The sequence below is a fragment of the Porites lutea genome, chromosome 10, assembly GCF_958299795.1.
Source record: "Porites lutea chromosome 10, jaPorLute2.1, whole genome shotgun sequence".
NCBI lineage: Eukaryota > Metazoa > Cnidaria > Anthozoa > Scleractinia > Poritidae > Porites > Porites lutea.
The window spans coordinates 17,095,046-17,109,338 of NC_133210.1; the positions used below are offsets into that span (position 1 = coordinate 17,095,046).

The window sequence follows — 14,293 nt, forward strand, 5'->3', positions numbered from 1 at the left end:
TTAAGGAGGAAAAATTAACAGAATATTTTTGCAGGTATCAGTACATCTTTCCCTCCCTGCTCCAAGTCTACTCACATCACGAGACAAACGAAATGGTTACTACGGCAATTGAGGTAAGCTGACGGACGGACGGACAGACGCATTTTCTGTTCAAAGCAAAATGTAATGAAATTGAAAGGACCTCGATCGACTTAGCTTTCTTTAAATGGTTATAAAACATCTTCCCATTTTGTTAACCCACTGCAATCCCGGTCAAGATTAACAGTTTTACGCTACGTGATTGGATAAGAAAAACCACGCCAGTAAGAAACCAGACCAGCTAAACGCGACTTGCTCCTGCTCGTTTTTCCGCGTTTTCGACACCGCGTGTTTAGTTAAAAAAATCCTTGCCATCTTTTCAAGGAAGACCTTAGATAACAATGACCTCAACAAGGTTGGCGTCCAGCGGTTTTAGTGAAAACAAGGCTTTGGGTCAAGGGGCGCTCAGTCTCGCGGGCTCATAAAACATGGTCTCGGTTCTCGTTAGTTAAGGATTTTCTCTTTTCAACCAACAAGAAGGTAAACGCAAATTACTTCTGAAAATGTTCTGTTTTTTTTCCCAAATTTTTTGCCCTTACGCTTATTTGTTTTAAGTCATAACTAGTTGATAGTAATGCCCCTTAGGTATCACCGTTTGTGCTCTTTTTGTTGTTATTTGTGGTGCTGCAGGTTTTTTGGTTGAATACGTTTTTGTTTTTGCTTAGTTTCATGACAGCAGATGACAGCAAAATCGCAACCCCCGTAACTTCTTACTTCCTTTTTCCTCTCATTCACAGTTTGCCATGAAGCAGTTCTACATTCTTCATCAAAAGCCTTGTCTTCTGCAGGTAAAAGTTACCTACAACTTCAATGATTTTGTCATCACATATTTCTTTACTCTACTCAGGTCATTAGGAACTTGTTGTCTTATAAGCGTTCTAAGTATCATATAAGGCGCTAAAATAGCAACGGTTGTTGAGTAGAGTTGTGGAAATACTTTGCAAAACTGATGTACACAGTTTAAGCGTCTATCTGTCCACGCGAAGCCCTTATCCAAAAGACACTTCCACAGTTGATAACCATGAAAGAAGGATGTAATTGCTGAAGGAGGGAGTCACTAAATCAAACTGCAATGCGACTTAATAGGCATGAACTGTCAACACAAGACACACGTCTCCGTGCAACACCCAGCATCTTCAACACCGTTATCGCCTTTACGTCACCGTACTTCGAAAGTGTGTAGTCCTCGTTGACTTAAAATGCGCTTGCAGTGTTGAAGATACGATACTGGGTGTCGCGCGAGGAGGTTGGTCTTGTGTTGCTCAAAGAAAGCCTGATGTTTGTTTTTCTGTATTTTTGTAGTTGTTTGCTAGTGTGGCACCGATTCTTCTCGTTGAGACAAGGGCAGATGGAGATGAAGAGGAAGCCGAACTAGAGGATCTTAGTGGCAAGGTAAAAAGCAATCTTAATTATTATCATATACTTGGGTGGAATATGACAGTTATGGAGAGTGCAGTGCAGTATTGGACTGTTGTTGAGATTTACTAACTAGCTCATTTTTTATCTTAATAGATTTCCTTGGGCCTCGGCCAAACGTAGAACTTTTCATGAGACGACCTAGCCTGTGTACAGACCCCTCAGTAGAGGGGGGGAGGGTAGTTTGTACACAGGCTAGAGACGACCCAAACTTTGTGAGTTAAGTTCAAGATAAGTTCGACCTCCGGCTCAGTTAAGTTTATCTGAATGAGTTTCGATTGACCAACACGTTCTATCCGTCAGACAGATAGAACGTCTGAGCATCGTCTCCAGGACATACGTCGTTCTTCACGTGCGATGAACTAAACTGATAAAGTGAAACTTTGTATTTACTGATCTGATTCAGTTGATTGGTTCGACGCGTCACAATACAGGTCGACCCAAATTAGAGTTGGGTTCGTCTCGTGAAAAGTTCGACGTCTGGCGCAGGCCTTAGTCCTTTGGTTCTCCGGAGGTTTGACACCTGTTTGTTAATAACTTATACGTTTATATTTTTTTTTTTTGTCTTATTCATCAGATCCCTTCTAAGTGCCTGTTCTCCTTACTGGCTTCATTGGACAGACCTTCCCCTGACAGTTTAGAAGTGTTAGATCTGGTACGAGCTGAGAAACCGCTGAAACCCATGGTAAGAAAGCTGTTTGACACTTTAAGAACGTTTGCTTTCGTTGTTGTTGCTGTTATTGTTTTTCGAAACCTGTAGGGTTCAATCTCTTGTACAGCATTGTGGATATTTACAACATGTTGACACATGTAGCCGTGCAAGATTGGCGTTTTTTGGTTGCCCATTGCAAATCACTGACAAATCAATACGAAGCGCTAAAGTTGGCTCACTCAAGAAGTGTCAAGCGTTAAAAAAGACTGGACTGAACGCTCGTTTGAACATTCAGAAAAGTGAAGGCGCAACTTGCTATAAGGTCGGGAAAACACGCAGTTAGAGTCGAGTGCTGGGAAGCCGTAGTCAAAATGCAAGAAAAACCTTCAGAGAGAACCAAGTGGAAAAATTGTGCACCGGTTAATTGCGGGCGACAGGAGGAGCCCGCAATCCTAATCTCCAGGTTATTATTACGCATGCGTCGCATGTATGTAGCCAGAGTTCGTTTGGACTTCCACTAAGAATGAATGGAATCGCCGAACGTACTTTGATCACGTGCACTTCTATCACTCGTAATCAGATCACGCATGTGTTGACCATCTGTCACAGCACAGCGCTGGAGTAAAAGCGTTTTGACCTTCGGTCGTTGTCGCCCGCACTCCGTGATCTTTGGTTATTACTAGTAATAATAATAAGGTCCTTTGTTTACCCTGGGCAGTATTTATAGTACTGATGCTATTGGGGCCAAAGGAAATGATTCAAATCAAGTTTAACACGGTCAAGAATCCCAACTGGCCGGAGGCAAACCAGCTGGCTATTTACAAGCATGGCCAAGGATTTGAACTTGGGACTACCGTGAACAAATCCAACTAGCGGTCAGAGTGGGACTTGAACTCCGGGCCTCCAAATCACAAGTCCAGCGCTCTAACCGCTCAGCCACACTGCCCCCACAAAGAATCAACTTTGTCTACTTCCATCGTGTGCGAAGCTCTTTGTTGGTCTTGTCGACGAAAAAAATTTTCAGTTCGAAAAATCTTTAATTCAATTGGAATAGGGTATTCAATTGGATTAGGGTATTCAATTGGAATAGCGAGGATGTCGATCACTTAGATTCCACAGTTTTGGCGAGAGTTCAAGTCCCCCGGGTGACGTTATCTGCGGGTGGAGTTGGTTATTGATTCTCGCTGTTTCTCTGAGAAGTTTTCCTCTGGATACTCGGGTTTTCCCCGGCCTCCCCTTAAAGGCTATCGCTTCCAAATTCCAAAACTTTGAGCCGAGCTGTGGGTAGCTCATAATTTGAGATTGGTGGTTGAAGAGATTGCATGTACGTTTGCATTTTTGCCCGTGATCTGCTTTAGCAAAAATGACAGTTCTAGTCTTCCTTGTGAGTGTTTTGCCAACACGTTCTTTAAAGGATCAAATACGGTCTGATGGTAATTAATTGTTTGCGTCCTGTTTGTAACTTCTTTTGCTATGATTTCTTTAATCTAGGACTCTTGTTACGAAAGTTCCACTGACCCCCCCGGGGTTAGTCAAGTTGACACAGCAGTCCGTTTGTGTGTGACCGTGGTGAATTTTGCTCCTGAGTCTAAAAGAGCCGTACAGATGGTGGTATGTTTCACTTTTCTTTTTCTTTCTTTTCTTTTTCATCGTCATTTTTTCCAGTAGATCGTTTGAACTCACGTGGTCAACAGCTGTGCAAGTTTCTTGGAACATAAGACAGTTTTTTCATCAGAAAAGAGTTCAATCCCCACAGGATCCCTGTTGGTACATTAACATGGCCGCCGTTTCACTGTTTTCATAACAATATGGCCGCGGTGACGTCATTTGAAAACGATCTATTGGTTGCCAATAGTCCATTTGCACGATGCGATAAATTACATACTACTTCAACCAGAATCCTTCAGGGTTTTAAAAATGAAAGAAGAAATGAAATAAATTCTGGTCCTAGTGGTAGACAGACGTTATCGTGCAGATGGCCTATTCTCCACTTGCACATCTCCCATAATGTACCTTATTTGCCTCCTAAAATTTTGGATAACCTTTGTTTCTCATTTTTCCTGTGTATTACAGCCGTCCTAAGAGTAATTATTTGTTTATTTTATTAATTTTTTTTTTTTTTTTTTGGAGGGGGTGGCATTATGGGAGATGTGCAAGTGGCGAACAGGGGCCAAGTCTTAATTTTTTTTAGCATTATTATCATTTTTTTTTTTTTTTTAATTTTCACTTTGTTTGTCTTCAATTCTGAAAGTATTGTTTCATCTATACCACAGGAAACTACTGCTCAGTAGGTTTTAAGTTAAGACAGTTAATGGTCACACTTTTCGAATGCATTTTCTAGAGATCTGAAAGTACTCAGGATAGTCTGAAAAGTGTTTTCAATGTACTTAGGAGGAGACGGTTGTTGGATGCCCCTGTTTATAAGGCCTTCCTAAAAACCCCTTCAATACGAAGACGTATAAACCCAAGGTTTATAAGCGGCAATTTACGGTGTGTTCATTTTACAGATTGTCCTGTCGGCCATTCTGCCTCATTACCTTGCTTACCTGAAAACGGAGAACAGCTTTGGGGATAACGACGACAAACTAAAGACAGAGTTTTCGGCTTTGACCTCCCTTGTCACATCGATTAACGTCCTTGTTAAGAGCTCAGAGGTACTGACAAGGTAAGGCAACTTGTCTTAGGTTCAGTGTTTTCTTGGAGCTGTCTTGAATCTAAAAGCAGCCCTAGCGCCTTAAGCAAATAGTAGAAAATGTGAGGAATGCATTCGAAGTGCCTTCGATTGACCTTAACTTACCAGCAAAGTCAGAACCACAATTTATTGAAAAAGAATCAGTACAACAGGAAGTTGATTGTTAGCATTTTACATTTATCCACTGACTCAAAAGTTAGAACGACCTTGCACAACGCAATAAACAGCACCACAGAAAAGTACTGTTGAGTAGCTTTCATTGAATGGTTACACTTAAGGATTTTGTCGACAGGCTCAAAAAAAAAAACCACCACGCGTGTATGATACAAAAAAACAACACCGCCCGTAAGAAGTACTCAGTAGTTTTCATTTCATTGGTCAAACCATATTTGTCCACACTGATTCAGGACTTAGAAATAGCAACATGATAAACTATACCACCGGGAAGAATAGGCTGTGCCAGGCTCTCAAATGATTGGGACGACGCGGAAATAAAACAAACGCGCGCGATCTGGAGAAGTCGCGGTGGTGGGAAAAAACAGCGTCCTCTCTCTCCCCAGCACACCCCCCCCCCCCCCCCCCCCGCGTTTTTGCATCACTTTTTACTCCACGACTGCGCTACTATCTTGGAGTGGAGCCTGGAACAGGCTAAAGAAAGTTCTGCTTGGTAACTTCGATATATCTGGGGCGTGTACTACACGACTTACGAACGAAATGATTATTTTTTCTTCTTCTTTTTCTTCTTTTCCTCTTTCCAGGTCGTTTATTCACTTTCAGAGCTACAAATCTATTTCTGATAAATCTGGAATTTTCCCGGATCTAGCTTCCACCACGTCCCTCATGTTTGGACGAGGAAGCTTTAGCAGTGTCGACGCACCCAGTAATGCAGACGAAGTGGAGTTGGGTAAGTAGGATTTTGCTCCTTACAGCTTTCCGCTAAAGCCAGGACAAACTAAGGGTGGAGGAAAGGGTTTTTTGCTGGGACAATGTCCCTTATGTGACAATCACCGTCTTAATTAAATTAAAAATTCCTGTCACGAGAACAAAATTTTGCTCCCCAACATGTTGCACGTGATAAAAGCGGCACGAGAGACATGTTGAGGCAAAGAGACGTCACTACAAAACATCCCCTAGTGTGTCCCTATATTATGTTCAGACAACACGTCCCCACAGCATGTCCTTCTAACTTGCCATGACAACATGGCCCTACTACATGTCCCTACAACATCTCGTCGCAACATGTCCCAGCAACATTTCCGCTTAACATACCCCACAACATTCACCACAAGGCTTTGTTGCGCTAAAACTCGTCGTTGTGAGTCGTTGCGAGAAATATCGCCTTAAAGCTCTTGCTTTTTGGACGTTATGGTTGCCTTCGTCGTCTTGCCACTTTCGTCACATTTTGTGGTACATTTCTTTCCCGTCCTCTGCTTAACCACGACATGAAATTTCCTCATGCCACGTTTTACGGAAGTTACAAATATGCGGCGAAGAGTTTTCCCTTTTCTTTACGCCACGTTTTACGGAGGTTGCAAATATGCCGCGAAGATTTTTTCCCTTCTTTACTTCGTTTGAACTGAAAATTTCCCAAATTTGACGAATTTAGCGAGTTGTAATTTTCGCGAAACAGTTTGAAAGAATGCAAAATGATTTTATGTCTGTGTTGTCGTTGTCATAGTTTCGCTGAGAAGCTTCTTAAAGTCCATGCCCGCTATACTTCCGTGCACCTGCAGGAGGGTTCTAAAAAAACTTGGCCAGTTTTTTTTAGTGATTTCAGTTGATGCTAAGCCGTCTTTACCTTTTGAAAAAAACGCGGCTTAAAGAGGTTTTTTTTTCACAACGTTAACACTTCCTGTATAGACAAACAGACGAGGGCCACATGGATGCCTTTCGTCCTAACATACACTACGATTCTTGACTAGTTCAGCGACTCTGATATACTTTGACTTTGCCCAGTAATAGGGACAATATGCATTTAGTGAGACTGTAGTCCAGATTATTGTTATTTTTGTAGGTACGACCTCATGTAGCATTTGCACCGTAGTTTGTATTTGGTGGAAATTATTGAAGTTTGTTTTCTTTTGGCTTAATGAGCATTCAATAGATTTCATTCACAGATCTCCAGCTCGTTTTTCAGTAACACGCTCATATTGTTTGTTTTTGTTAACATCGTGACCTCGCAAATTTTTTCAATCAAAATTTTCTGTGGGGCTCAAACAAAGTTTTTGCTTTACGATCAGGAGCGTTTTGAAATTATTGACGGTTTTGGGCAAGAGCAGATACTGTATACTTTCGAACTAGTGCCTTCTTTGGAGAAAAACAGAGGTAAACGGCAGAAATAACGCGTAGTATTGTATTCAAATAAGCGCCCTTCCCTTAAAAAAAAAGAATGCGGCGCTTATTTGGAGAACTTAAACTCTAGACTGTCAGTTCGTTAAGTATTGTTACGCGAAAAAAATGCAAATAAACACTTTCATTTGACGTGAAAAAGGAACATCACTTAAGAATTTGTTTTGCAGTGGTGACATTGCTGGAGAGTTCTTAGTAAATAAAACTTTCATCCTGATGGTGGTCTGACATATCGTTTCATCTCTTGTTTTTGGATTTAGAGAAGAGGCGAATTTCTTGAATCTCCGCCATCTCGCGTGCAACTTTAATTCACTTTAGTTGGCCTGTCTATATTGGGGTGGTATCCCCTTTAGCGTCTAACCCCTAGATCGGGTGTCTACTTTCTAAGCTTCCACCTATCTTCTGTGGTTAAAGGCGATTACATCTTATGGCAGTCCTTCCTTGGAAAACTCGGTTCCTTTCAATAGTGCGTGCCTAAATGGAATGGATTTTTACTTTTTTTAGCAGAAGGATGGCACAGTTGGTGGCCTTCGGTGCGCGGGGTCCGAGTTCGATCCCCAGTGACATCACATCCTTGTTTTGACTTCTCTCCTTTCTCTGTAGCTTTAACTTGCTTTAATTCCCCTTTAAACGGAGCATTGATGAAGAGAGGGCTTAAGAATAAGCGCACAGCTCAAGTTTATCAGTTGAATTACTGTCACGAGTTATCAATGTAAAATACGGTTTTGTTTTACGTGTTTAGTTGCCGAGTATGTAAACCGTTTTACACACTTGATACTTTTTTACAGCCTGTTATTTTTTAAAAAAAATAATAACTGTTTAACTTTGGTTAACGACAGCGACTCGCCGCAGTTTACGAATAAACACCTCCACCTTAGCTGTACTGAGCTGCTTCAACTTCTTCTTCAAGGGATAGAATCTAAGCCTAGTTTGGTTTTACTGATTTTAATAGTCCTGCCTTTAATCTTCGCTTATTGAGTTTTAGTCTTTTAGTACATCATAATGCGTCGCGATATAATTATTGCCTGCCACGTTGCTGATGTACGTAATCTTATTGCCTAATCTGTTTGTCTACTTGTATTTTTATAGTACAGCACGCAAGCACGCATTGCGGCCCCCATTCGAGCAAATGACTCTTGTTTCGCAACTGAAGTTGTAATAGACCCTTAGGCGCAAGTATTAAGCTTTTATATTTTGTTTTTCCAATGATGGTCTCAGCGAAGTGTGGCTGGTGTTGTTTCTTAAGAATTCACGTGCATATGAACGTAAAAGAGCAATAAGACATAGTTCCTTAGAATAAACTTCTCGTGACTTTAGTTGCGAAAACAAAACATACAAACTAAAGAGGTCTATTAAGACATCACTTATCACTTTGAAGTCTTTAACTTGGGCAAAAATAACCACTTTATTAACCTAAAGCAGTTTATATCAGTAATACGTGCCAAAAGATTCAAAGTAGCTCGTTTTATCTCCATATTTCCAGTAAGTTCTAATAATTACCACACAGACACTGGCTGCATTTTCAGATGGATTAAAGAACAAATTTCTGCTTATCCAATCAGTATATACTTGATCTTGATCTTGTTACAAATATTATGTAATTTCGACATACTGAAGATTTGTACGTAGCGTATTTTTGCAGAGAAAATTCGTTGAGAGCTTATCTTTTTTGATAGCACTGTGCAGTACTACCCGTTTCGCTTTCCCCTGTAGAATATTTTGATCAAGTAGGTTTGTGGTGCGTTGACTTGGACTTAATTAATTTTTAATATTTTGACTCCACTGCACAACAGCAACAGACGTTATGCCAAAGCAAATAGGTTATTTAGGGAGGGCTTGGCTCATTCGTCAGATATAGCATTATGTCATTGCTTGTGTTAGACGCGCACATAAAATTATTTATGGGCGTCTTTCTTTTTCTAAGGGAATAGTTAACACGGCCAGAACTTTGCTGAGTTTTACAAGTATGCAGGCAGGAAACTTATCAATGAATTGAACCGAAAATTAGAAGTTTAGAGTAAATTCTTGTAAGAATATTTCTCTAAGAGACTGGCGTAACTTCACTGCGCGTTGTCCGGGCTGACTAGCTCTCGCTTTCTCCTTGAACTCTGCGAGAGAAAATTCGCATAGTTTAATTTATTGACCAATCATGACCCAGCGGCTAGTCTTCATGCCATAGGCCCCAATATCTGGTGTTGTTAATACATGGTGTGACAGAAAATAACATTGTGAGCGATGTTTATAAACAAAGGCGAGTGCTTCTCACTATAATGCACGAGTAGTGAGTATTCGGTGATTTCCGCGGTCTTATGCTGTTGACTTAAGGTGACGACGGTTGACTTAAAGCGGGACGATTCGCAAGGGCGATTTTTAGCGCAACACAGCGTTACAACATTGTTGTTACATTGTTGCAAATGGCTGCAATAGTGTTCTCAAACTCATTAATAATTCATTAAGAAAATACAAAGGAAATTAATGTTTAATGAGTGTTTGGAAATCGGATGAAACACTGCTTAGTATTTGCATCCTTAATTTCTCCTTCAAAAATGATTTTGTTGGAGAAGAAATATCAAACATTCGACACAGTGTTTCATCACCAGATGAAACACCTCGAAGTTCGTCAAAAATACTCCGCTGCGCGTCGTATTTTCAACTCTCTTCTCGGTGTTTCATCTGGTGATGAAACACTGCATCTCATGTTTGATATATTACTTCAAACATTTGAACCCTGTGTTGCACTAAAAATCGTCGTTGCGAATCGTCCCGTGTAACATCACCTTTGGGCGCTGTTTATCGTAACTCAGGTATAACAATGAGCAATTTTAACAATTAGCGCGCGCATTGCGGCCATTTAGTTAACTTGCCCTCACCAATTATTGCAGGCATCATTATCAAGTTATTAAGTTAAAAGATGATAGCATTGAAACTTGTGTCATCTCTTTTAAAAAAAACTTCATTCCAGAACCCCGTCATATAAGACAATAAATTTACGATCGCTTTCGTTATTCAACTTGAATTTTATTTAACGGCACTTTCTAGTTGAGTTTAAGTTAAAGCCATCTTTTGCAAATCAGTAAATTCTTCCACTGGAATTTTTAGATTTTTTCGTCTCTTAAACTAAGTAGTACACCTGTACTTTGTTATTCGCAAATAAGGAGTTTTAAATTACGCCGCCCGTAATGACAAGTCGGACATTTTTTATAATAAGTTCTACGGCGCTTTTTCGAGTAAACACGGTACTGCCAGATTTTTACCGAGGATAAGGCAATGGTCTGTTGAATTAGGTGCCTCGGTTATGTTCTAAGGCCATTGATTCTTTTAATGTCTTATAGCAAGTCAGTTTCAATTCCGTTCAGTATCGTCTCTTGATACACACTTGAAAAGGTTTGGGTTTGAGTCCCATGCCCACGTCCCCCTCTAGGGAGGGGAGGGGGCAACCAGGCGGGTTTTCAATCTTAAACTGATGCAGTATCTGAGCAGCAAAAAGAAATACTTCGACTTTGGCCAGCAGCTCACCCAGACAGACGCGCCTTCCAGCGGAGAACGGAAGGTAGCTCATCGTTGCTGGACTCACCACGTTGCCGTTCCTGTCGAGGAACCTCTCTGGATCAAACTCAGAGGGTTTCTCCCAGTGCTTCGGGTCATGATGTATGGCCCATAAATTGACTATCAGAGTTGTGTCCTTAGGGATATTGTACCCATTCAACGTGGTGTCCACAAGTGCCTTGTGGGGTACCCCCAAGGGGGCGACCGGTCTCAGACGAAGGACCTCTGCAAGGGTTGCTTCTAAATAGGGCAGACTCTTGCGGTCTTTTAGACTTGGTAGGCGCGTGCGTCCAATTACCTCGTCAAGCTCTTGATGCACCTTGGCCTGGACTTCTGGATGATTGTTAAAGAGAAGGATCATCCATAGTAGTGTTGAAGTAAGGGTCTCCGAGCCTGCAGCAAACATGTCAGCCATACTCATGAGCACGTGGTCTTCTGATATCAGGGACTTCAGCTGATGATCGTCGTTCTCGGCGTCCTTCATCACTTTAATCAGCGCGTCAGTGAATCCTCTGATTTTGCCGGGCTCGTACGTCTCAAGCTGCTCCTTGTATTTCCGAACCAGGATTTTGTCTCTCTCTTTCACTGCTCTTTTTAAACGCCGGATGTTTTCCGAGTCGAACGGCACGTGCTTCAGAGACGGAAATATGTCGACCAGATTCCCCAGTCCCAGCGTTTCTGCAAACGTGTCGTTCAATTCCACGACTGTGCGAAACTCGGGATCCGTGGCGCTGTACCGAGAACCAAGAGTTAATGCACAGATGACATTGAGCACTCCCAAACTTATGCTGCAGTGCGGGTCGTGTGGCTCTTCTCCACTTTGGTCAAACTGCTGAAAGACTTCTTGAATCTCTCTCAAAATCACTTTCTCAAGTTTGTCCATTCCTGCGCTGTAGAGCTTTAGAGCACCGTGTGCAATCTTTCTCTGCATTCTCCACGCCGGCGAGTAATTGCCAAACGAGATGGCATGGCCATTGTGCGAGAATATATCTCCTGAATGCACACTTGGCCTACCGGCGAAATCGTTGACATTTCTCAAGAGAGCAGCCCTGGCAGTGTTGATGTCGCTCACAACAACGGCTCGCTGGCTTCCTAAGAAGATCTGAAAGATGCTGCCGTATTTCTGGCTAAGCTTCGTCAGGTTCACGAGCGGTACCGTTCCCAGGTTGTACAGGTTTCCAACAATGGGCAGAGCGATTGGTCCGGGTGGATAATGCATTATTCTGTTTACAAAACTCTCTATTAAGCAATAGAGAAACACAACAAAGCTCACGATGATCAAACCTTCGATAAGCATCGTGCTGACTGTTGGACGAAACGACGAGTAGACTCGTTAAGGCTTCTAAGCAAGGATAGCTTTCCCTTAAGCTTTTAATTAAACCCTCTGCTTGAGTGAAGGAGGGGCTTTTAAAGATGAAATTTCCACCTTTAATTATCGCGGAAATCCGGCAGCTTTCTATCAGTGCTTATGCAAATCTCGCTGTTAATTCATTCTATCCGCTTTCTCTATGGCCGGTATTGTCTCTTCAACTTAAACCCCCGCCGCATTCTTTGATTCTATATTCATCCAAGCATTCAGTGACTCCATGACCAGAAAGTATCCGGTTTGCACTTACAAAGTTGTCATTTTTGTGGTAAGTATGTCTTGATAGCGAGCGCCAGGCTTCTACAAGTCTGAGAGCAGCTCAAAACTATTGTCTACTTAACACACGCGTGCTTGGCTCGTTATCCCTTCCGTTAAATGAGGTGATTTACTTCTTAGAGTTTCTAAGATCAGTAGATCAAATCCTAAAGTTCGTCATTTAGCTACGCAGAGCAGTTTTCATGTGCTGCTGTTGCCTTTTGTAGCGTTTTACAGAACGTAATTTGATTTCTTTTTTTTTTTTTTCGAAGTAAGAACTTGGCCACTTTTAAAGTCAATGGTAATGACCCAAAGAGGTTTACAAGAAGTCGAGTGACATGCAATTAAAGCATGTAAAGTATCCAAACAATGCGGTTACACTTTGCGCTCTCGGTTTTGACACACACTTCAATACAGTACTCAGTAGCATCCATTTTAATAGTCGCACTTAAGGATTTCATTTACAGAGTCAAACAAAAGTTAGAACCACTTTGTACAGCTTCATCACTACCATAGGAAAATAATGCTAAGTATATAGCTCTCATTTAAATGGAACATCTTGCCTTTCAAACCATTGTACGGAAGTTCGTCATAGACTAAACTAAACTTTACGAATGCACCCGTTGTAAAGATTTTTTGACCCAGTTTATCATCAAGTGAAGTGTGTTTACTCAAATGAAAGTCACTGAGCAGTACTTTCCTGTGGCACTGATTATTATGCTATGCAAGGTGGTTTTAATTTTTAAGTCTGTGAGTGAAATACTTCGGCGAGATCTTTCAAACAGAAAATCTCCTGAGAAGTACAATTCTGTGGTGTTTTATATTGAGCTGTACAAAGTAATTTTTACTTGATTCTAACGTGGATGGAATACTAAGGCAGTGTTCTATTTAAATGAAATTTACTACAAGCATTCCTTTCCTAAAGTGTTACCATACAAATGCAAGTTACTTAGCCAGAGTGAGTGCTTTCCTGTGGTACCGTTTATTTTTTCTCTACAACGCGGTTATAACGTTTGAGTCTAACACTGGGTAAAATCTTAAAAAGTGATTCCCAAAAATAAGTATTTTATACACATTTCACCATTCTAGTGGTTCAGAATGCATCAAGTCGGTGAAAAACATTAACTTGGGCGACAAAAAAAATTGTGACTGTTACTTCTCAGTCAATCTCAATTACATTCCATAGATTCGGTCTCCCTTTTTAATGTTGAGCAATTAATTGATTATCTAATATCCGCTTTCGTTTGTATTTTAGTTGGCAAGTGAAAGGTCTTCTTTAACAACCCACGTCAATATCGCTATTTGCAGGGGACACATTATTAACAATCGCTTTTCGCGTCCAATACAACAATACATATCAGTTCTCCTTGACCATCCAGATCGAATGTTAAGGAGTTTAATTTTGTTCGGTCCTTATATAATATTGGTCTTTTTTGCACTTTCTTTTCCTTTGAGTTTGTTGTCAAAATCCTTGAGCGTAATATTCAAATATTCTAGGATTGGAATATAATTGGACTTTGAGGCCATAAAGAGACCGGAAGCTGTACGCACACTCTGCGAGCCTTCTTAATTTGTGTGTTTCGTATGCAAAGTGATTTATCTAAAAGACAAAACTAACCCCCTCTCGACCAACCTGGCCGTGCACAAGTTAGATGAAATAAAAATATATCCATGGCTGGAGACGTCTTAGAAAAGTCTGACAAGCGCACATCTGCTGTAAAGCTATCTTAATTGATGTTACACCATTCACTTCAGACTGTATTAATTTTCTAGGTCAATATGCCAATTGTCTCGCGTTTTAATTTACCAGCTCAAATTGATAACCTTTTACTAAAGCCAGATCTCGCTGATTCTTATTTGACATTGCTATCAGTTTGTCTCGGTTAATCTCTCAGCAAAATGAGGCGAGGTTGAACGATCACTAAGTACTTGATCTCGA

At 41.0% G+C, this 14,293-nt stretch overlaps 2 protein-coding genes across 2 annotated transcripts in view; one reads left to right on the plus strand and one right to left on the minus strand.

Annotated features, from left to right (window-relative positions):
* The window catches only part of LOC140951159 (protein unc-80 homolog), a 64,394-nt gene that overhangs the window by 36,019 nt on the left and 14,082 nt on the right, over nt 1–14,293 (plus strand). The window contains exons 27-33 of the mRNA XM_073400380.1: nt 35–113; nt 816–866; nt 1,381–1,470; nt 2,072–2,179; nt 3,638–3,757; nt 4,654–4,811; nt 5,597–5,742. Of these exons, the coding sequence (XP_073256481.1) occupies nt 35–113; nt 816–866; nt 1,381–1,470; nt 2,072–2,179; nt 3,638–3,757; nt 4,654–4,811; nt 5,597–5,742 (752 nt within the window). The remainder of the gene's footprint in view (nt 1–34; nt 114–815; nt 867–1,380; nt 1,471–2,071; nt 2,180–3,637; nt 3,758–4,653; nt 4,812–5,596; nt 5,743–14,293) is intronic.
* LOC140951158 (steroid 17-alpha-hydroxylase/17,20 lyase-like) lies at nt 10,185–12,088 on the minus strand. Its single transcript, XM_073400379.1, has one exon. It carries the CDS (start codon nt 12,028–12,030, stop codon nt 10,540–10,542), a length of 1,491 nt encoding a protein of 496 aa, XP_073256480.1. The 5' UTR covers nt 12,031–12,088; the 3' UTR covers nt 10,185–10,539.